Raw genomic sequence first — 21,774 nt, forward strand, 5'->3', positions numbered from 1 at the left:
AAGTCCACTGGGGAATTTGAGCTTTTTGAGCACGAGCTGTTCTGGACTCGTTGATGGTACCTGCAATAAGTGCTGCGCTTTCCCTCACCGCAACCTGATGTCAGTACATCAGTTTTACTGCTCAGGCAAGAGGACACATTTGATTCAGTAAACCTTTTTTAAAAAATTGTTGTTAATGTTATTTATTTATTTTTGGCTGCACTAGGTCTTCATTCCTGCATGCCAGCTTTCTCTAGTTTTGTTGAGAGGGGACTGCTTACTCTAGTTGCAGTGCGCAGGCTTCTCATTGCAGTGGTTTTTCTTGTTGCCCTGAGCAAGGGCTTTAGGGAGCTTGCAGGCTCAGCTGTTGTGGCACGTGGGCTTAGTTGCCCCAAAGCATGTGGAATCTTCACAGACCAGGGATTGAACCCATGTCCCCTGCACTGGCAAGAGGATTCTTAACCTCTGGGCCATCAGGGACGTCCAAGTTTGCTAAACTTTTGAATGACTTGATGGAGGTAGGTGTCAGTGAGTGTGCAGTGAGGGAATGAGTGTGGGCCTCAGCTGATGATCTGACCTTGTGAGTCTTCATCCATGGCTTCCTGGTGGCAGAGACGGTGGGAAGTGGCTGGCAGAAGCTGTCTTTTGGTTCTTAAAATCACAGAACTTTATTCTGAGGTCACTTGGTTCCACTTCCGCCTTTAAGAAATGGGGAAAGAGATCTAGTATTTTGTCCAGAAAACCTTAGATGACCTCCCACCGGTCTTGTTTTCCCTCTCCCAAAAATCTGAAAGTCACTGGGTTTCTGATTCCAATCAAAACATCGCTCAGAAGCATTTATCCTGTTTCAGCAGCATCATCTAAATAGTATGCTCTGGCAGATGATGGGTTAATATTTCCAGATAGAAATTCATGGAAGGCACAGTCCTTGGCCTCTAGCAACTTACAAATCAAGAGCAAGTGTTTAAAAATGATTTGTATATTCTGTCAAGTGAAAAGAAAAAGTTTTAAATGTGGTTTTTATTTGAAAGCCAAACCAGACATTAAATCAAAATGATTTTTAATTTTTTGGTTTTGCTTGGACTTTCCAGTTTGTATATGTAAATGATCTCAAATTACGATTTAGATTTAGGAAAGTGCTGAAGGTAAGTGGATATTCATTTTTCCCCAGGATACAGAGGAGTCAGAGTGGGAAGGGAGGGGTGACATCACTGAGCCCTTCCTGTGAGGTGCGGATTGTCCTTCCCACGTCTCTGGAGGACTCTATGATGCAGGGATTCCCCATGGTTAGGTTGCTAGTAACTGTGTGTGTGTGGGTGGGTGAGTGAGGTTGGAACCCAGTTCTGTCATCAGAGCCACACAAGCTGCTAAGAACCAGAAAAAAACTGATCTCCTGGATCCCAGTTATCAACATGAAATATATCCAGTTACGTTTAGGAGAAGGTCATCTGGTTCAAGCCTGCCTTTTATAGATGGAGGAGCCAAACCCTTAAAATGCAGAGCAGCCGGCCTGCAGAAGCGCAGAAGGCAGTGTATGTGTGAGGGGCCAGGCATGGCCCTGCACTGCTGAACAGGATGCCTGAAGTGAGAAAGGGAAATTCCACCTAAGAAAGAGAAGGCAGAAAAGTGACTGTTTTCATTCCCACACTCAAGGTGTGAATTCCTTTATTGAGTCATGATAATTTTCAAAAATTCTGAGTCCTGATACTTTAGACTCTCAGCCCAGCTTTTACCTCTTTGTCCCCAGACTCCACACCCTTCAAGGTGCCTCACAGTCCAGTGGGGGAGTGGGGGCTGCCTGGGAGTGGGGCTCCAGCAGTTGTACACCATTCTCTGTCACCCCTGGCCCCCTGAGTCCCTGGTTCCTTTGGTCTCACCTCTAGGCAACTGTGTCTTTCAAAAACTTCTTCCCTGGCACTTCCTCACTAATCAACAAAATCTTTTCCGAGGCATTGTCCTTTTATGCACACTTGTCCAGAGCTTTTGCTTTTGTAATGTGCTTTTCTGCCCAGCTTCTCACTTGATCCTCATAAACACCCCAAGGGAGGTGGGAGGAGGAAAGGGATTATTACTCCCATTTTACAGGAAAGGAGACTGAGGCTGCCCTCTTGGTTCTCCAGTGTTGTCAGCGAACTTTTATGGGTCTCAGCCTCACACTGGCCCAGCCATGCTCCTTTGACCCAGTTTCTAGGTTTTCTCTCTTTTGTTTTCTTTCTCACATTTCCCACAATCCCAATGGATTCTACACGCAGACACATAACAAATACAGCTGATGATCTGTGGCTAACCCAAGGCTGCAGTCAGAAGTCTTTGCGTTGCTTTGGTGGTGTCCCACTAGACTCCTTAGCTGATTTCCAAGGTAAATGCGTGCCACTCTTGTTCCGTGCTTGCAGTCCTGTTTATAATTCATCATCTAATCAGATCTTCCAGGGGATATAAGTATGCAAACTTCCGTTTTACCCAAATAGATCTGTTTTGTTTTTTTTTCCTTGCCTAAATGTTAGGCATCCAACCTAATGGATTTCACAAATTAATATAATTTATTTTCCATCTTGTCAGTGTAAAACAAAGGTGTTCTTAAGACAAAGCACTGAAGACCACAATCCTTCCTCCTCTTCTGTCTCTTGAGTCATCATCAAGTAAACAGTTCCGTAAACAAACATGTGTGGGTCTGTGTCCCTGTGGCATGGACCCACTGCTTTATTCCAATCTTAACTGGTTTTGTCCTAGTTAAATACAAAGTAGCCTTGTCTTATCAAAATGGAGAGTCTCGTAGCATCTGGACTTTCATCAAGGCCCGTTTCATCTGCTCGTAGCTGACGAACATCACCACATTCCAGGATCCCAAACGCAAAAAGGAGGGTGTAAATCTGATGAGAGAGACAACCACATGGTCAGGTGGGTGGACTGGAGTCCCGCAGAGATCTGTGTGCCCTCCCCGCTCGGTGCTGGTGCTGAACTCCTGTTAGTCACGAGCACTTCTGAGATGGTTCTGTCATTTTCTTCTCTACTGAAGGGATTTAGGCTGAAGTCAGAGTCAGGCAAGGAAAGAAAACTAGCACTTTGGGCCGGGTTACCGTGTTAGGCGGTTAATTCTCACAGTTTTATCAGGTAGCTATGATTGCTGCCAGTTTCTCTTCAGAGACCAGGCTGAGATAGCTCCGTTGGAACCACCTGACTCCACTCCGCTGCTGAGTGTTTCTGGGTTCATTTACAACCTAAGCAGCCACCCCTGAGGAGGCCCCTGCCTCCACCTGGAGGCATCGCAAGGCGAAAACAACTTGACGCCAATTTAGCTAATCTCCCAAGAGCCTGCCTGTCCTGTGACAGGGAGAGAATCCTCACCTCAGCTGTGGTTCACCCACTCAGGGAGGAGCCTGGCTCCTGCCCTCCTCTTCAGCCTGTCTCTCCGCTAATCCCCTCCTGGTTCTCTCAGCTCCTGTCAGACCCTTCCTCCCACACCTTGGCCCACGTTGCTCCTTCTGCTTGCTCCTCTCCTTGCCGGGCTGGTTGTTCTTGGCTCTGTGGGACTTGGCTTGGGCACCAGAATCTGACACCAGGGCCTCTCCTGAACCCTCAGCCTGGGCCCCTCACAGGGAAGACGGCACGGGGGCAACACATGTGAACTCTGGGGATGGTCCTGAGTTCAAATCCCAGCTTGACCAGCTTCTTAATCTTTCTCAGCCTCAGTTTACTTACCTGTAACTGGAGGACATTGTCGAGAGGATTCAATGATAATGGACAGGGTTCGGTATTAGTAAATCCTCAATAAATGTCCCCTGCTTGTTAGCTGCTCTTCAAAAGAAGCACAGCACAGGGCCCAGCACCCACGAAGTGCTCAGGGAATGTTTGCCAAGTGAAAGTACAAGCCAAGACAAGTGGGATGAAGAACCTTCTGATGGCGGCACTTATAGGAAAAGAACTGTCAGCTGAAGCTCAGTTTCGTGACATCATCCCGGGGTCAAGGACATGTGTGCTTGTTGGGCCTAATAACGGTGGGTGTCAAAAAACCATCCTCAATGGTGGCGGTACGAGGACCAAGCAAAGAGCTCAGTGTGGGACGGAGTGGGTGATGTCTAAAGGTCAGGGTTTGAGCCGTGGCTCTACTGTTTAAACTTTGTGAGCTGGGACAAGTTCTGTGACCTTTCTGAGTCTCATTCTCCTCCTCAGTAAATGGGGAGAAATAGCCCAGTTCAGGGGGAGTGTGGAGATAATATATGTGAAGTGTTAACCCGAGTCCTCATGCTTAGTGACTTGGTGGTCATGGTGATTGTTCATAACTTTATTATAGAGAGCTGATTTTGTGCTGGGGACTCTGGGAAGTGGAAGATGAATACAGTTGACCCTTGAACAACACAGGTTTGAACTGTGTGGGTCCACTTATACATTATTTTTAAAATGTTAAATACTAATGATCTGAGATGGGTTGAATCTGTGGGTGTGGAACGAGGGATGTGCAGAAACCATGGCAACAGAGGAACCGCGTATATGGAGGGCTGACTATAAGTTGTACATGTATTGATATTTTCAACTGCACTGGGTCCATGTCTGTAACCCTGGCATTTGTTCAAGGGTCAGCTGGATAAGCCAGTCTTTAGCTGCAGGGAACTTGTACTGTAGCATGGGGGATCATTTAAACTTACAAATACCATCCTACAAAGTAGGAAGTGGTGGGTACCGTAAAAATGGTATCAAGAAAGTACTGCTGAAGTTCACAGAGGGGGAATATTTGTACCCGAGAGTGTCACAGAGAAGGTGGTATTTTAACTAGTCTTGAAGGACAGTAAGGTGTAGAGGACGTGGATGGCACAGGAACGGCTTCCATGCAGAGGGAATTGTAAATGCCAAGAATATGTGAAGCACATCGTGCACATGGGCTGTCGGCAGTGGTGATCCGCAGTGATGGCAGAGGGTCAGGGAAAAGCCTCAGGATTACCAAGCACCTTTTCCTCCTCCTCCCCTGCCTGTGTGTTTGGGGATGCACTTGGATCTATGCCTAGACCCCCTTTTTTTTTTCTCAAATAAGCCTCCCTGATCTTCAATTCAGATTTGGTCCCCTCTTTTCAAAAAAATATTTCCTTAGGTCTTTATATTGTAATTTTCTTTTGTGGCATTTATATCTGTGCTGTTCAACACTGCGTTTCTAGGTGAACCCATGGCAGACACACTCTACATGGAGGGGAGGAAGGGAAATGGGGAGGGAGGCCTGGTTCTCTAGGAGGGTGCGCTGGTGGCAGGAGGGGAGCTCACCCCTTGTAGAAGGCTGTGGGGCCCTCCTGGGTCACCATCTTCAGCATACAGTTGAAGGGGCTGTGGTACTGTCCTGGGGGCGAGTTCATATACCGCGTCTTCACCACATCCACTGGGGAGGCCACCAGGGTGGCACAGAAGCCAGCTCCAAAGGCAGAGACAAAGTGGCAGGGGAAGTTGTCTGTCGCGGGGTGGGGAAGAGCAGATATTGGGCTGTGAGATGAAGAGGGCCCTTGTTTTCTGTTTCACGTGTGTTCATTGTTTGTCCCTAATGAAACTCAACTCCTTGAGTGTGAGGTTAGTATAGTCCAGTGCTTGTGCTCAGTCATATCTGACTCTTTGTGAGCCCCTGGACAGTAGCCCACCAGGTTCCTCTGTCCATGGGATTTCCCTAGGCAAGAATACTGGAGTGGGTACCATTTCCTCTTCCAGGGGATGTTCCTGACCCAGGGATAGAACCCGTATCTCCTGCATTGCAGGCGGATTCTTTACTGTCTGAGTCACCAGGGAAGCCCAAGTATGAGGATAGTGTTTTCCAACTCTCTTGCAGTGCCAAGGTGGAGCTCTTGATAAGGACTCACAAAACTGGGCTGTCCCAGAGTTGGAAGCTAATCCGGCCCAACCGCCTCATTAGAGGGAACTGAAGTCAGAGAAGGTGACCCTTGCTTGAAGGTGCACAGGAGTAATGGTGCTGGGCTGGAACCCAGGTCTCTGGCCTCCTGTCTGGGTTTCCTCCTTTCTCATCCTAATGCTGTACTGGGCACCGTGCCTCCCTCCACTCCTTCTAAAGCCCAGTTGCCTGTGGGTGGTGCCCACTCTGTGGAGTCCCAGTCCCCTCCAGACTGTGGGAGGGCTATCTGCCTGGAGCCCAGGGCCTCACCAGTGAGCAGGTGGTAGTCTAGTATCTTCTCCTTGATGATGTCATAGGTCACCATCTCACCACAGTTGACAATGGCATTCCTCGTGATGTTGGGCAGAATTCCTGTCAGGAAGGGGGTGGGGCTAATGAATGGGAAATAGAAGAAGTGGACCCCCTGGCTGCAAGGACACAGGCACAGTTGGGGGATATGGTGTCTCATTCCAGTGGTCGAAAGGAGCCCACCCTAGATGGGCAGATTCCACACTTTCCTTTCCGATGTTAAAAACTCTCAGATTATCCATGTCCATCTTAGAGACTTGTGTGTGTTTGGGCCACATTTCAGAGGATAAACTGCAACATCCATCAAAATTAAAATATGCCTCCCTGAGACCTGGCTATAGCTAGAAAAGGAAGCCTTTCTTTGGAAGAGGAATGGTAGACTTTTGAAACAGTGACAGGGTGCAGCCATGGCAGGGCCCTTAGGGTTGAGACTACCCGCTGATTTCACAGATGAGGGCTGGGCTCCAGGAAGGCACACAGCAAGTAAGGCTGTGACTCAGGTGTCTTGCCTTTAACCGTCACTGTGTCATTGGTTTCTTCTGCAAGATTCATGTGACCCCTGGCCACATGTGGGAGAGACAACATTATTTGTCAAGGTGGTCACCACTCAGACACATAGGGAACCTTAAAGCCTTGTTCCCAAGGAAGCCCCCTCCTCATGACTGCTTCACCCAGTGGCCTCTGCTTCTTCTCCATGCCCAGCAGTCACCCCTCATAGGCCATTGCTGGGGAGGCCCTTCTCTTCCTCTCTACCCACTGGGAGCTCACGGGAACTTTGAGGCCCAGCTTTCACATCGCCTCTGCCCCACAACCCCCCAAGCCCTCATGGCCTGCACCTCTGTGTGAACCCAGCACATCCTGCCCTGTGGAATGGCTGCTCCTTGATGTGGCCCCTCCCCTCTGTGACTGGGAGCTGTGAGGGTATCCTCTGTTCATTTCTGTCTCCCTCACAGCCCTGCACGTGGTGAAGGGTTGGTAAACTGAACTGAATTTGGGGCAGTATGGCAGGTCAGCTGGCACATTGGGATATGTTAGGATATTCCTTTAGATCTGTTGGAATAGTCCTGATGGGAGCTCTCTGCTTGCTCAGTTCCCTGTCCCAGCCCTCGGGTGGAGAAGACGCTGCCCAAGAGCCCCAAGCCTGGAGCCCAGACCTACCTTTCCACAGGCCCCGAACCCCTTCCTCCCTGGCGATGGTCCTGTAGGCATCCATTGTCCCACTGTACTTCCTGTTGCTCCCCAGCCCAGTATGCATGCTGGCCTGAAAGCGGATCTTCACCACATCTGTGGGCTGGGCACAGGTCACTGCCATGGCCCCCGTGGTGCAGCCCGCCAAAATCCGGGTAATGATGCTGGAGTCTGGAGAGGAGGAGAGCAAGTGGGCCAGTGTTGTACTACCCCACACCTCTGCAGGCCTGATGCTGGTCTCTGGGGGCTGCCCCTGCCCCATGCCCACCTCTCCCAGGCCAGGGTTCCGGATCCTCCTTGACAGAGGCTCAGTCTCCTCATGAGCCTTTGTTACCAGCTTTCCATGCCCCAGCTCTGCCTCTGAGTCTGCACCGCTCTGATCTCCTGACCTACAGCCTAGATCCTGCTTTGACCCACCCCTCAGCACTCACGGTCTGATCCCTTGGGAGTGTAGAACTGCTTGACAGAGTCGTAGAGGCCAATGCGGATGGAGGCGAAGCTCATCTGGCGCTGCAGGCCAGCAACCAGCCCGCTGTAGAGGCTGCGGGGGCCCTCGGTGCGCACCATGGTCAGGATGGTGCCCAGCACACCGCGGTACTGGGCACTCCGGGCTGCCTGGGCCGCCTGGTTCTCACCCTGGATCTGAGGGACACCCCGCAGAGTATGAGGACTTGGGTGGGGGGTGGGTGGGGCTGTGTGCAGGGGGCCCTGCCTGGGGCTGGACCTTGGAACAAGCATGGTCACAGTGTCACATCTCAGTAAAAATGACAGTTCTGTGTAGCAGTGGCCAGCCCACAAACTGTTGTACATAGTGTGGTAAAATGGAGGGTGATGGTTTTTCTCGTTACAAGTTGTCTGTGACTTGCCCAAGCTCACACGGTAATTCCTTACTTCTCACTTTATGGCTTACAAATTAGGGCAAGGCCATATAAGGGCCCTGGCACGTCCTGCCAAGGAATTAAGATCTTGGGTGATGGTGATGAGGGGATGGTGAGGTAGGGTCATGGATAGTGAGTGACCTGCTCAGGGTTCTCTGTGAGGAAGGGCAGGCGGGCAGACGCCGCAGGTGCCCTGGTGGAGAACTCAGCCCCTCCATTGTTGGGAACAGTGACCCTTGGCCAAAGGGCACCTACCTGCAGGCGGACCTTGGCTGTGTCCAATGGAAAGGTGAGGAGGTCAGCAAAGCAGGCCGCCGTGCCCGCCCCCAGGAACTTCACAGCCGTTGTGGGGGGCCTCTCTGAAGGTTTCAGTCCAACCATGGTCCCAGAGGCTCTGCCTGGTCCCTCCAGGGCCCAGTGGAGGTCCAAGGAGAGAGGCTGCTGCCCAGCCTTGGGCTTCAGTGCATGGAGGGAGCTGCAGGAGACAGGCCAGGGGAGGGCATGGGACCTGTGCCCTCCAGGCCCATCCCCAGGTTCCCCTCAGCACCAGGAGTGGGTTTGTAAGTGAAAAGCCTGAGCAGGGCTGTCTTAGCTGTGTGGATTTGACTTATAAGAACAGGTCGCTTTCCTCCCAAACCTCTTGCCATCCTCGCCCTGCCCTTTCCCTTCCCCATTGGAAGTGGTCTTCATTGTATAAAGGCTCAGGCAGAGACAGACCTGGTTCTGACTCCACACCACAACCCTCTTCTCCTTCCCCAGCCTCAAGCTGCTTCCTGGGAAAGGCCTGCTCCCTGGTGTATGGTGGTGGTTTAGTCACTCAGTCGTGTCTGGCTCTTTGCGACCCCATGGACTACAACACGCCAGGCTTCTCTGTCCTTCAACTATCTCCCAGAGTTTGCTCATGTCTATTGAGTCGGTGATGCCATCCAACCATCTCATCCTCTGTCAACCCCTCTCCTCCCACCTTCAATCTTTCCCAGCATCAGGGTCTTTTCCAATGAGTCGGCTCTTCACATCAGGTGGCCAAAGTATTGGAGCTTCAGCATCAGTCTTTCCAATGGATATTCAGGGTTCATTTCCTTTAGGATTGACTGGTTTGATCTCCTTGCTGTCCAAGGGACTCTGAAGAGTCGTCTCCAGCACCACAGTTCAAAAACACCAATTCTTCAGAGCTCAGCCTTCTTTATAGTCCAACTCACACATCTGTACATGGCTATTGGAACAACTATAGCTTTGACTATATGGACCTTTGTAAGCAAAGTGATGTCTGTATTTTTTAATACGCTGGTGTATGGAGAGCTCGCCCAGCCTTATCACTTTAGGTCCTGCCATCCCAAATCAACATGGTAGGGGTGGGCGGAGAGCCTGGGAAGGTGGGCAAGACTGCAGCAGCTGGAGAAGTGGGAGGGGGCTCCAGGCGCAGGGAAGGGCGTGCTCTGTGAGACAGTGCGGGGCAGGCTCAGAGGAGGAGGAGGGAATGGCCACGGGGCACAAGACTCTGGGGGCGGAGCGCTACACACCGTCTCACTGAATTCTCACACTTGGCTGCGGGGTAGCTTCTCTCCTCTCCCCGCTTTGGGCTCAGAGATGTTGGCCTGCTCAGGGTCTCCAGTGTCAGAGCATGGGTCGCTCTGCTCTCCTAGGCTTGAAACGGTGCTGGAAAGAGGGCAGGATGGTATTTCAATCTATTTTATAGGTGGGAAAAAGAGAGGCTTAAGATGGAGAGAGACTTCCTCAAATTCACAGAACTGCAGCCAGGGTCTTGTGGTGGCAATAAGACCCCCTTCACTGTGCATTCCACTCAGCGGCCCCAATGGATGTGGTAGAATGGATGTCCACCATCTTGCCTTTTTGTTGCGGGTATTCAAAGCCCTTTGAATTATATGCAACCCCACTCTCTGGGGACTTAAGTGCTAAGCATGTGCAACAACAGCTTGGTGAGGAGGTTTGGTGGGCACTGCTGTCCAGGCTGGCAGAAGAAGACAATGCACCCGGGGAGGCCGAGACCGGTGCCTGTCACAGTCAAGGCTTGGGATCCCCCTGCAGGGCTCATCCCACAGCCTATCTCTCTGCTTTTCTGTGTTGCTCCCTGAGGGGCTGATGTGGAGCTGAGCCTGGTTGAGGGGACAGCATGGCAGACCAGCAGAGGGAACACCATCCTCCTTCCCATTTGCCCAATAGAAGCCCAGCAACTGCCAGGAGGCTTGGTCCCTGGTGGGGAGGCTCTGGCTCATCTTTTGGGGTTGGAATGCATGTGTCCGAGTGAGTGCAGGAGCAGCTCCCAGTGCCCTCATCCCGTCAGCCTCTCTTCCCTCAGGCCCTGGCCTTTCCCCTGCCCATCTCCCCCTCTGACAGGAGCAGGGCTGCTCAGGGGTCTGAGGGCCTGACTCCCAGGGCGGAGAGGCCCCTGGGCGGTGTGTTCTCTAATGTCTCTTATTGGTTGTATGAGTGTCCCTTTCCCAAAATGTTTGGTGGCCACCCAGGCTCCAATAGAACCCTGCTGAGTTAGGTATTTTTACTCCGCTCTCAGAGTTAGAAACTGAGGAACAGAGGTGGGACCCCTAGAGCCGTGTGGCTGCACGCTCCTTGCCCTTGGCCCCTGGTGTGGAGTGTTTGTGATGGGCCAGGCCCCACTGGGTGGCTTTGAGCACTTCACGAACTGTGCCTTCTGGGCTGGGTCTGTCTCCCTGGGGAGCCTGTGTCCCCAGCCAGTGGGCTGAACCATCAGATATGGCTTCCCTTCGGAACCTCCTTGGTCCTTGGCTGCCTCTGTCCCAGACCTTCTTTAAAATTGGCTCATTCCCCCCGCCCCCCCCCCCCACCGCCCCGCTTTGGCTACATGGCATGTGGGATCTTAGTTCCCTGACCAGGGATCGAACCTGTGGCCTCTGCAGTGGAAGCATGGAATCTTAACCATTGGACAGTCAAGGAAGTCCCTAGAATTAGCTCATTAACTGCCGTGATTTCTCCCTGGATGGGGGCCCCAGAGCAAGGACAGGAGCTACTTATCCCACTTCTCTGTGCAGCCTGGTACCTGGATGGCCTGGAGCCAGAGGGGCCCAGGGAGGACCAGACGACCAAGAGACCCCATGGGCTGAGGTGGGGAAATGGGGAAGAAGCTGAGATGCCCACAGTGTTCTTTGATGGAGGGGCTCAAATGCCCTGGCTGTACTTAATCTAGCGAGAATGGGGGCTGGCTGGTGTTTTCAAGTTGATGGATGACACCATCAGACCTGTGTTCAGGTCAGGCTGGTGTAGGCGTCGGGGCTGGACAGGGAGGGAGCCAGTGGAGGCTCTGAGACCAGTGAGGCTGAAGGGATGGTGCACCAGAGGTGTTGGAGTCTGGCCTTGGTCAGGAGCAGCAGCCAGGAGGCAAGCCGGAACCTGTTCCAGAGGCAGTCTTGAGCCCCCCGGGGGGCGGAGTGGATGGGCGTGGACTCAGGCGGGGTGGGCTTTAGACTTTCAGTGATCACGTTGGGGTGGGACAGGGGGAGGCCACCAGGGTGGGCAGAGGTAGGGATCCTCGGGCTGGTGCTCCCCAACCTCTTCCTTTATTCCAGCCTCCTGAAAAGGTACTTGGGAAGCCCTAGTGGCCAGGAGACCTATCCCACTGACATAGGTGGAGTGTAGAGCGGAAGTGCCTCCCTGTGCTCTGCTGGGGCACGAGGAACGGGGCATTCCCGCCTTGCACACCCAGAGTAGTGGTGCCCCATTAACGTCTGCTGAGCACTTCCCACACCAGACACTGCGCTGAGGGCTTTAGAGGCAGTGACTAATTCAACCCCTTTATAAGGCTACGAGATAGTTGCTATGATTGTCTGGGTCCAAGGGCCCCGAAGCTTTGAGGGCTTCAGCTAGTCACAAGGCTAGAGGGATGGAGAGGGATTAGAGCCCAGTCTGTCTGGCACCTGCTCCAGTCCCATCTCCCAGAGTCTCAGAGGGAGCTCAGGGTACCTGGAGTCGCTTGTTTACAGACTGGATTCCTGGCCCTCAGCCCAAGATTCAGGTCTGAGCCGGGCCCTGGGAATCTGCATTAGAAACTAGTTCTCCGTGGTGGCTCTGGAGCAGGGATCAGAGTTTGTTCTGAGATGCCCTCGACCCCACCTTCGCGGCAAAGCCTCTCCTGTATGCCCACTGAGTCGGGGAGCCCCCCCTACTCAGGAGGGGGGCCCTCCTGGGGAAAGGGCTTTATGCTCTGGAGGAATTGTGGGGACTCTGGGCCAGACTAAGGAGAAAACCACATCTTATCTTTGGGGATTTGCAAAATCACAGCTGAGGCCGCCAGCAGAGCAAAAGGGAAGTGAGTCCTTGGTGAGTGACAGGAGTAGGGGGTGGAGTCCCAGCCCCAACAGTGCCCTCATCAGGGCTGCCCTTCCCTCATCCCGACTCAGTCTCTACCCGCTGTGTGCCACCAGCTCTGGCTGCCAGCTGCCTTTGGGGAGAACATGGAGAAGGAAGATGGGGTGGAGGAGGGTGGGGTCTTACCTGTAGGGGCAGCCAGGGTGGCGGAAGCATGGGGCCTCTTTAAGGCTCCTCAGGGCTCCGTCCCAGGAGGCGGCAGCAGGGATCTGATCGCCCCTTTGCCATTTGCTGGAGTCTCTGCAGCCTCTGGCTTGGCACCTATCTTTATACACTCTGGCTGACCTGAAACCTTACCCTGGAGTAGCTACTTGACAGCCTGGTCACTTGACCAGAGGCGGCTGGTGCAGGGCAGAGAGGTGAGGGGGGAGGTCAGAGTTCCAGACCTGCTTCAGTTCCCTTGACTTGAGCTTCTTTAAAACACCCCATTCCAGTTGATGAAAGAAGAGCGCCTTTGGGTGATGAGGGTGTATATGGGGTGGTGGGGGTTGGACTTGCCACTTTTGAGAGTCCAAAGGCCAAGGCTGCCATGATGGACTGGTCAGGGCTCCCCTGGGCCTCCTCTTAATAGGAACAATGGTGATGCTAACTCATTTCTTGGTGCCTATGTGCTAGAAACTTTACATAATTTCTCTCACAACTCTTACAAGGCAGGTACAATTAGGAGTCTTTTTTTTCAAAGCTTTATTGAGATATAATTCCCATGCAATTTACCTGTTTAATTGGTACAATTCAGTGGTTTTTAGTGTATTCACAGTTATGCAGCCATCACAATTTTAGAACATTTTCGTTACCTCCCTCCCCACACATCTCCGTACACATCAACAGTGTCACTTGTTTTCCTTTCCCTCCAACCCAGGATTCCGCCCAGGCAATCATTAATCTACTTTGTCTCTATAGGTTTGCTTATCCTGAACATTTCATACAAATAGAATCACGCAAAATGTGACCTTTTGTGACTGGCTTCTTTTACTTACCATAGTGTTTTCTGAGTTCGTCCTTGTTGGATCATGTGTCAGCACTTCATGCCTTTTTATGACTGAGGATTCATGCATTTTAATGCTTAGTTTACAGAGGAGAGAACTGATTGTTAGGGAGAGAAAGGGACTTGCCCAGGTCATACAGTTATGTGGCAGGGCCTGACTTCCAGCCTGTAAATGATAATGTACTTTGGACCTATCTGCTGTGAATACTATTCTCTATGACGTGACACTTGGAGGCTTCAGCATGGACACCACTGGAGCTAAAGAGATCTGGGGAGGGTGTGTGGGGAAGGGAGGGGAGGCTCCCTTGCAGCAGCCAGTGGCAGGCACTGAGGGTAAGGGTTGGGCAAGTCTGAACCTGGGAACCAGGTGGCCGAGGAAAGAGGGAGGGCAAGGGGAGGAGAGAGGGAGAGGTGGAGGGGGTGGGAGTTAATCTGGTGGGACAGAGGCCACTTCTAGACTTGGGCGCAGCGTTGTGGCCACAGTACAAGTGGTTACGGGTCCAAATACTCAAGTACCAAGGTCCTCCTCCTCGGGCCAGGCCCTGCCCTGTCAACAGAACAGGCAGCTGGGTTAGTCCTATAAGGGGAGCGGCTGCTTGGGTCGCTGAGGTGGGGAGGGCTCTGGAAGGAGGTTTTTGGCTCCACCTGAGAATGGCAGTCTGGAGGTGGTGGGGGACTTGCAGCCAGGAGGTGTGGAGGGGTAAATAGGGGCAGTGGGCCCTGGAGAAACCCAAACTGTGGGCAGCTGAGCTCATGTGGGCCTGGGTGCTGAGGCAGGGTGAGCCCTGTCTGCTTTGGCTCTGTTTCCCCAGAATCCAGCCTGTGCTAGAAGTTCCAAGTTGGCTGCTATGGGTTGAAATCAACCAGCCTCTGGGAGATCAGAAGCACCCCTTTTCAGGGCTCTGTGGTGGGGAGCAGGTGCGCAGAGGGAAGTGGGGAGACACCGGCTGGTTCTCTCGGCTGTGGTGGGAACAAGCCTGCACCTTGTGCCCGCACCCTGTGCTGCACGCTCGGCAGGGTGCTTCTGAGCTGGTGTTGGGGAAGACAGCCACTTTCTGGGGAGAAGATGCTGGTAAAGACTCTGTAAGAGTGGAGGGGGGCTCAGACCCCCAGGGTGCCTCTGTGTTACTGGAGGCTGCCCTTGGCCTGAGCAGGAGTCCTTATCCTAACTTGACCCCATTGAGTTATTTACAGGAGTTGGAGCAGGATTTAGGAATGTTCTTCACCTGAGGTTAAACCTCTCAGGCCTGGACTTCTGATGGCCCCTCTGTAGCTTCTCTGTGGCTTCAAGGCAGGTGGAGACCTGGGCCTTGAAATCTTCAAGGCAGCTGGTGAGCTGAGAGGGAGATGCTGGGGAGAGGGTGAGCTGGTAGCCTGAAGGTTAGGGGCCCAGATGAACAGATGAAGGGGATACGCTGGTCTGAGGGCCCTTGACTGATGAGGAAGGCAGCCTGTGTTTCCTCTGGGTCCCCTCTGGGGCCCGGCCTGCCGGTCTCACAGTTAGTGGTGAACTCGCCTGTCTACTGACTTGCTCTGGTCAGTGGGGGAGGAGTGGGTGGGGCTGACATTTCCTGAGCTTCCACCAAGGGCCAAGTGCAGGCGAAGCACTTTCACAAATGTCATCTCATTTAAGTTTCGCAGCGACCCACTGAAGCTGGGCTTGTTATCTTGCTTTACAGAGGAGGTGACAGAGGCTCAGACAGAGGCGTAGTCAGGCCTGAGGGCACCTATCAGGAAGCAGCAGAACCAGGCCGCTCTCTGCTCTTCCCCGCTGCTGCATGTGGCCCCAAATGCCCTGCTGGCTTACCCCCGGACTTCAAGGAAGCCTTCTCTGACTGTTCCAGTCCACATGGTTTCCCCCCCGGCAACCTCCCCAAACTCCCTGAATTCACAACCCTTAACTGACTGTACCCTGGGCACAGAAGCCTTCTGATGTGTCTGGAGGTGTCTCATGTGGTGACTTACTTCCTAGGTACATGAACAGAGGCAAGTCATGTAGTCTGTTGAGCTGTGAATACTATTCTCAGCTTATTCAGATTAATTATAAGATGCGAACCATAGTATGTAGGTTGTAGAGTTGCTCTGAAGATTGAGATGACCTGTGCTTGAGGGTGGAAAGCAGGGCTCTCCATGTTGTTCCCTCCTCTCCCCTCCCCTCTGCCCCTTTCTAATCCTCTCCACACAGGCCCTGTCTGTAGTAGCTGCTCAAATGTGTGGAGTCTGACAGTCTACGCCAGAGCTATGTACTCATCCCAGAGAGACGGGGGATTCAAGCAAGCCTGTGGCATGAGACCCCTTTACTTGGCTGACAGACTTGAGGAACCAGCAGAAGAAATACTAGGTGTCACCCCAATCTGGACCAACCTAATCTTTGGGAGAGTCAGAGGTCTCGTGGTGAGCCTGGCCCCCTGGTTCCAGTTGAGCTTCTCCAAGGGCCGGTATGGTTGTCAAGCTTTCTCTCTGGCTGTTAGAGCACAAACAAATTCCTAACACTCCAGAGGCCAACCCGGTAAACACTTCTGCACAGAACAGAAATACCAGTATTATTTTATTCAAACACAGGCAGGAACAATGACCTTCAGAGCTGGGTAAAAACAATAAGTTAAAAGCATGGTTAGAATTTCAGACAATCAGATAAAAAGTTTGAAGGAGGTAATTTCCCCCTCCTTTCCTACTGATTAATTCAACATAGCATAAAAATTTTACCTATAAAATACCCTTATTCCCAAGCAAATAAACTGGAAGTGGTCCTAGGATTTCCCTGGCTATGCCCGATGCCCAAACTCTCCACCCACCTTCCCCAACCCTTAAGGCAAAAGGGCCCATCATATTCAGGCAGAGGGTAGGCTCGTGTCAGCAGCAGGCTCTGTTGAGGACACTGGGAGGAGTTTCCCAGCTGAAGGATGCCTACTTGGGTCCCCTGGTCAAAAGATGGTGGGCCACCTGGGCACTGGAATCCACTGTGTCCTGCCTTTGTCTCACCATTGGAGGAAGCGGAAGTCCTGGCAGGTGGACACAGCCCCGGTTTGGGATGCTCCTCTAGTCTGGGATGACTGGTGTCCAGGAACTAGGCTGGTGGTGGTCTCAGGGCTCTCACAGCCCTGAAGGAAGCGGGACAAGGCTGAGGATGAGTGGGCGGGTCATCCTTCCCTCAGTCTTTTGGGCTGTCTTAGTCCTTCTGGGAGAATTGGGAAGAAAATATCCGTGCAATCCTGCGAGTTTCTTCCTCAGGCAGGGTGGGTGGCAGCGAGCTGGGTCTGGGGCGACAAGGCCTTTGGGACAGGGACCCTCTGGTGGCCGTGCTCCTGTCCTGGAGAGGAAGAGGTCAGCGGGGTGAGCACTGCGCACACAGCACAACTCTGACTCCCCTCGTCTCTTGCTCCTTCGGCTGATGCTGGTACAGAGCTGACTGACTGACAAGGCACTCACACACCTGTGTGTGTTTAACCCTCACCTCGACTCTGCAGGCTGGTATGTGGTGCATGGATGGATGAGGAAATGACAGTTCAGGTGAACTAAACTCAGGATACACACACCCCCCCAGAGTAGCAGAGCTAAGATGTTCACTGCTGCTCAGACTCCTCTGTGCCTCTGGAGGAGGAGGGGTTGTCTCTCGCTGCATGAGTCTAGACAAGTCATTCATCCTCTGAAATGTGGGTGTCCTGTGTGTGACCTGCCAGGTGCCATGAAGCACATACCCACGGCCCTGCTACCAAACATTTCCCTGTCTTGGGCTGATGGCTATCACTAATCCCCTCACCTTTAATATTTATTTATTTATTCAGCTACGCTGGGTCTTAGTTGGGGCATGTGGATCTTCAGTCTGCTTTGTTGCAGCATGCAGGATCTTTTTTTTTTTTTTAGTTGCAGCATGTGGGATCTAGTTCCCCGACCAGGGATCGAACCTGGGCCCCCTGCACTGGAGCACAGTCTTAGCCGCTGGATCACCAGGGAAGTCCCATTAATTCCTCCTTTAAGGTGAGTGCTTTTGGGTTATGGCATCATGGTTCTTTGGATTCTTTTATGCCTCATCCATTTGTTTAATCAATCCTTTATTTCTGTGCTGGGTTCCTGCCCTGAAGGAGCTTGAAGGATATAAGAAAGCCACCCCAGGCTGGTGGCGGAGAGCAAGGCCCTCGGGCGGAGGTGGAGGCCTGGCAGAGGAAGAGGCAGGTGAACTTGGCTGACTTCACAGTGTGCAGTCTGTCCCGTGGATGGGTATCTCCTCCCTGTCCCCACATGCTGGAAGCACACTGTACCACTCCCTAGGCACCAAGAACCAGCTTGGTGGAGATCCTAGAGGTGGAGACTACTTCCCTACTCCTTAGTAGTTCTGCTAATGGGAAACTGAGGCCCAGCTCCAGTTGCTTCTGGGATCAGTAATACTGAGTGAGCCCTTCTTTCCTTCATTTCACCACCTTGTCTACGGTGAGAGGAAGAGAGAGACCAACTGTTCTTGACCTCCACAGCTCAGAGTTGAGCTGGCAAGACAGAGAACTATTCCAAGAATTAAAATAGCAGCCTGGAGATGATAGGGGGAATGGAAGTCAGGCAACCCTGAGGGTCTCCACCAATCTGGGATTCTAAATGCCAAGGGAGGGCATACACCCTGACAAGCTCTCAGCACCGAGAGGCCACAGGTAGGTTCTCTGCTGGAGAACTGAGAGCAGAACGGAGCGCGGGGCGGGGCATGCTCAGCAGAGGTGAGAGTGTACTGCTCCCAATCTCCCAGACAGGCCGAGGCTAAAAGGGGAAGAAGGAAACCCATCCTGTGCTGATGGTACCTGCACCCTCTAATGCCTCAGGACAGGGAGGCCAGCTACTCAGCCACTGCCTGAGGCCCTCTCCCTCCAGACTGAGTGCTCCTGCAGGGCATGGCCGGAGTCTGATGCTGTCCCTCCCACTGGGACAGGCCTGAGATGGGAGCTTGAGAGCTGCCAGACCAGTGAATGCGTCAAGCCATGGTGACCAAAAGCTTCAGTTAACTGGGGAGGAGACTGCCTCTTGCGACAAATATCTCATTCATTCATTCATTCATTCCAGAACCAGTGATGGCTCAAACTGGAGGGGAGTCAGATGCTGACGTACCCCACAACCACAGAGATGAAGCTCAGAGCCTGGGAGCACAGAGAGAAATTCATGACAGTGGGAAGGACAGGGCAGCTTCACACAGACGTGGTATCCGAGACACACAGGGTTTCAGCACAGATGGGGTGGGGTGAGGTCATGCCACTGGAGGGAGCAGCACGAGCGGGGCCTATACGTGCTAGCTGGGCCCACATCTGTGAGCCAGCCACAGGCAACTTCCCATACCCACACCCGGGCCCAGCAACCTGCAGGGGCGGGGGCGCTTATCTGCAAGGCCCAGACCCAGGGACGGACAGGGCGGGGCTTGGCTCTGTGTCCTGGGCTGGGCAGAGCTGTGGAAGGTCAGCAGCATTTGGCTTATGTTGACCTCCAAAGGGTCTAAAATTGTCCTAACAGTAAAGTTTCCTTCTTCATCAGGGCTGCTACCCCAGGACATACAACGTTGGAGGGGCTGGGCAAGCTCCCAGGCTCCAAGCGTCATCTCTGTGGTTGTGGGGTACGTCAGCATCTGTCTCCCCTCCAGCTTGAGCCATCACCGGTTCTGGAATGAATGAAAAAATGAATGAGATATTTGCCGCAAGAGGCTGTCTCCTCCCCAGATAACTGAAGCTGCCCAGAATAGGGCAACCCTACATATACAACTATTCCTCGCTGGAGCTCTGGGGGCACTGGGAAATTGTCACTATGGCCTGTGCTTTGAGGAGTCTCAGCCTTCCTGGGGAGGCAGGAGGAGCCAACACTGAAGCAGGATCATCAGACTGAGGATGTCATATGGGGGGTGAAGTCCCCACAAGGGTCCTTTCCAGAAGAGGGACTTAAAACAACATGAAGGTGGAATCTGAACAAAGCCTATGAGAAGGATGTTCTAGATGGAGACTTGAGCAAAGGTGTGGAATGTCTTTGCTGGGAAAACAGTGAGGATGGGCCTGGCTGACTGCAGAAATGGAGAGCAGAAGACATGCCAAGAGAGAGGGGGCTACAGTTCCTGAATGTCTGGGGAGCAACTGACCATATTCCTCTTGGACTTCCTAGTGATCTGTGTGTTAAGCCTAGCAGTACCTCAGGGGTCTGACTGCCCCATCCAATCTACGCAGGTCTGCCATTAACTTCTTCCACTTCCAAATATGGAGACCTGCTCTTTTCTGGGCACCCAGGTCATGAACATGGATAGGCCTTTCAGTCTATTGTTTGAGACTGATGTCTCAAAGGAGTTTCAGTGTCAAAGGCAGAACTCCACTGGGAGAAAATAAAGCATCAGGGAACAAGTAAGGAACAGTGGTGGCAGGAAAACATGGGGCCTCCTGGAGCTCCTCAAAGTGAGGAGCTGGGGCTCTCCGACCTTGGCCAGGGAGCTGGTTCTAGTCCTGGCTCTATCACTTCTTAGCCAAGTGGCTTTGGGCAAGTCACTTCTTCTCTGGGCCTTGGTTTCCTCATCTGAGAACAGATCAAGATGAGCAGATAATACAAGAGGAGCTGCCCTGTAACCCAGGGACTTCTCTCGGACCGTGGCTTCCTGTTTGGCCACCTCCCTGTGATGCAATGTCTTCTCAGAACGCTCTAGCCCTCTTCTTTGGTCTGAAATGCGATCTGATCGAAGCCCCTGTGTTCTGGGTTCCCTCCATCCAGTCCCCAGATGGATGTCCCTAAATAGGCCACATGTTCCCTGGAAGGTGGTGGGTGCAGGTGCCCCCATTTACCCCTGCTTCAGGGTGTCCCTGGACCTTCTCAGAGGGGAGGTGGTGGGGTGGAGTGGGAGGAACACTGGGCTGCGGCCCAGTTCAACTCCCTCACTTGCTTGAGGCCAAAACTCTCTCTCTCTGGGTCCTGGTACCTTCATTACCAAGTGGAGCTGAGAACTCCCCTTCCTTGCCCCACGTCTACTGTGAAACTGAAATACAATTCAGACATGACCAAGGCTCGGGTCTGATATGCCATCCTCTCAAGGGAAGGGCTAAGTGGCACCAGAGCGGAGAGCAGAACAAAGACTTGCTGCTCTCAGATTGCACTTAAGGTGCAGTGCGAGTGGGTGCGGCACCCCCCAAGGCAAGCCCAGCACTGGCCACGCTCCCCTCCTACTGCCCCCCACCAGCGAGCTCCTGGGCCTGGCAACGGGGCTGAAGTTGCTTTTTATTCCAGAACAGATCCCTTATATGACATAAACAATGACTCAGGAGCCGGAAGTAAAACTTTCTAGAGCTGAAAACTCCAAGTAAACAGCGCCTGGTTCTGGCTTGGACAGCACTGCTGACAGAGTTGAGTGAGGCTCAGCACCGCCGCCGCCTGTTCACCTTTCACCCCCTTGGCTGGCTGCCTCCCCTGGGGTGGCGCCCAGAGTCCCCTCTGAAGCCTGAGACTAGGACTTCCTTGTGCTGCAGGAAGTAGCAGACTCAGCAGCTGCAACTCAGAGCAGGGGGTAAGTGAGGACAAGATGCGCAGGCCGGGGGCCCAGCCCTGACAGGCAAATCCTAAATCTGACCACGGAGCCTGGCTGCGGCATGGCGGGGCTCCGTACTCCAAGGGCCCCTGTAACCCTGCCGCAGAGCTCTGGTCATGTGGCTCTCACTACCTACACACTCCCACCTTTCCTCAGGCCCTGATGCCTCCCTCCCCTCCTCCTAGAAGGCTTCCCTGAAAACAGACCTATTCCACAGGCCCTGGGTTACCCCTCAGCCCAGGCCTCAGTCTCCTAATCTGCACAATGAGGAAGCTGGACTAGATCAAGACGCCTCAGCCTTCTGAACCCATGCACTGCCAGGGAGAGGGCTCAAAAGTCCTGGTTCCTGGGCAGGAAAGAGTAAAGCGACACTCCCGGAAGACTTTGGCCTCAGAGCTGCTCAGGCAACTTGAGCCGAACACCTGTTTGTGGCCCTGCAGGCCCTCTCCCTCTAGGTACCTGCTGACTGCATGTGGGCCAGGTGGGCCACCAGCCAATTGTGGCTGTGTCCCCTGACTTCTGTACACCCTTGGCCAGAGAGCTCTTCTCCTCCCTAAAGCTTTGTGTGGCCTTAATCAGAAACGCTTTGACCTTTGGGTCTCCTCTGAGGGCTCTGCAGAGGGCTAGGGACTCGGTAGCTGAAATAGGGAGGCAACAGGTCAGGCTTCTTGCCCCAAGAGGGGCAGGTCAGCCA

The 21,774-nt window shown here is 53.0% G+C and overlaps 2 protein-coding genes across 5 annotated transcripts in view; both read right to left on the reverse strand.

The window, feature by feature from the left end:
• Positions 1–1,025: 1,025 nt before the first annotated feature.
• UCP3 (uncoupling protein 3) lies at positions 1,026–12,830 on the reverse strand. 2 transcript variants are annotated; one of them, XM_043482434.1, is made up of 7 exons: positions 12,700–12,830; positions 8,470–8,689; positions 7,768–7,978; positions 7,307–7,507; positions 6,110–6,211; positions 5,230–5,410; positions 1,026–1,583 (listed from the first exon to the last, which is right to left on the reverse strand). In XM_043482434.1, exons 2-7 carry the CDS (start codon positions 8,593–8,595, stop codon positions 1,469–1,471), a joined length of 936 nt encoding a protein of 311 aa, XP_043338369.1. In that variant the 5' UTR covers positions 8,596–8,689; positions 12,700–12,830; the 3' UTR covers positions 1,026–1,468. The 2 variants fall into 2 exon arrangements, with proteins under 2 accessions (XP_043338369.1, XP_043338368.1); XM_043482433.1 differs by lacking the exon at positions 1,026–1,583 and adding an exon at positions 1,610–2,849.
• A 3,263-nt stretch (positions 12,831–16,093) lies between these two features.
• C2CD3 (C2 domain containing 3 centriole elongation regulator) overlaps positions 16,094–21,774 on the reverse strand; it is a 119,275-nt gene continuing 113,594 nt past the window's right edge. For 2 of the 3 annotated variants that reach the window (XM_043482672.1, XM_043482673.1), the window contains exon 33: positions 16,094–16,868. In XM_043482672.1, the coding sequence (XP_043338607.1) occupies positions 16,728–16,868 (141 nt within the window). In that variant the 3' untranslated portion in view covers positions 16,094–16,727. Of the gene's footprint in view, positions 19,188–21,774 lie in introns of all 3 variants that reach the window. The other variant, XM_043482675.1, reaches the window with a different exon arrangement.

Source organism: Cervus canadensis, chromosome 11 (genome assembly GCF_019320065.1).
Source record: "Cervus canadensis isolate Bull #8, Minnesota chromosome 11, ASM1932006v1, whole genome shotgun sequence".
Taxonomy (NCBI): domain Eukaryota; kingdom Metazoa; phylum Chordata; class Mammalia; order Artiodactyla; family Cervidae; genus Cervus; species Cervus canadensis.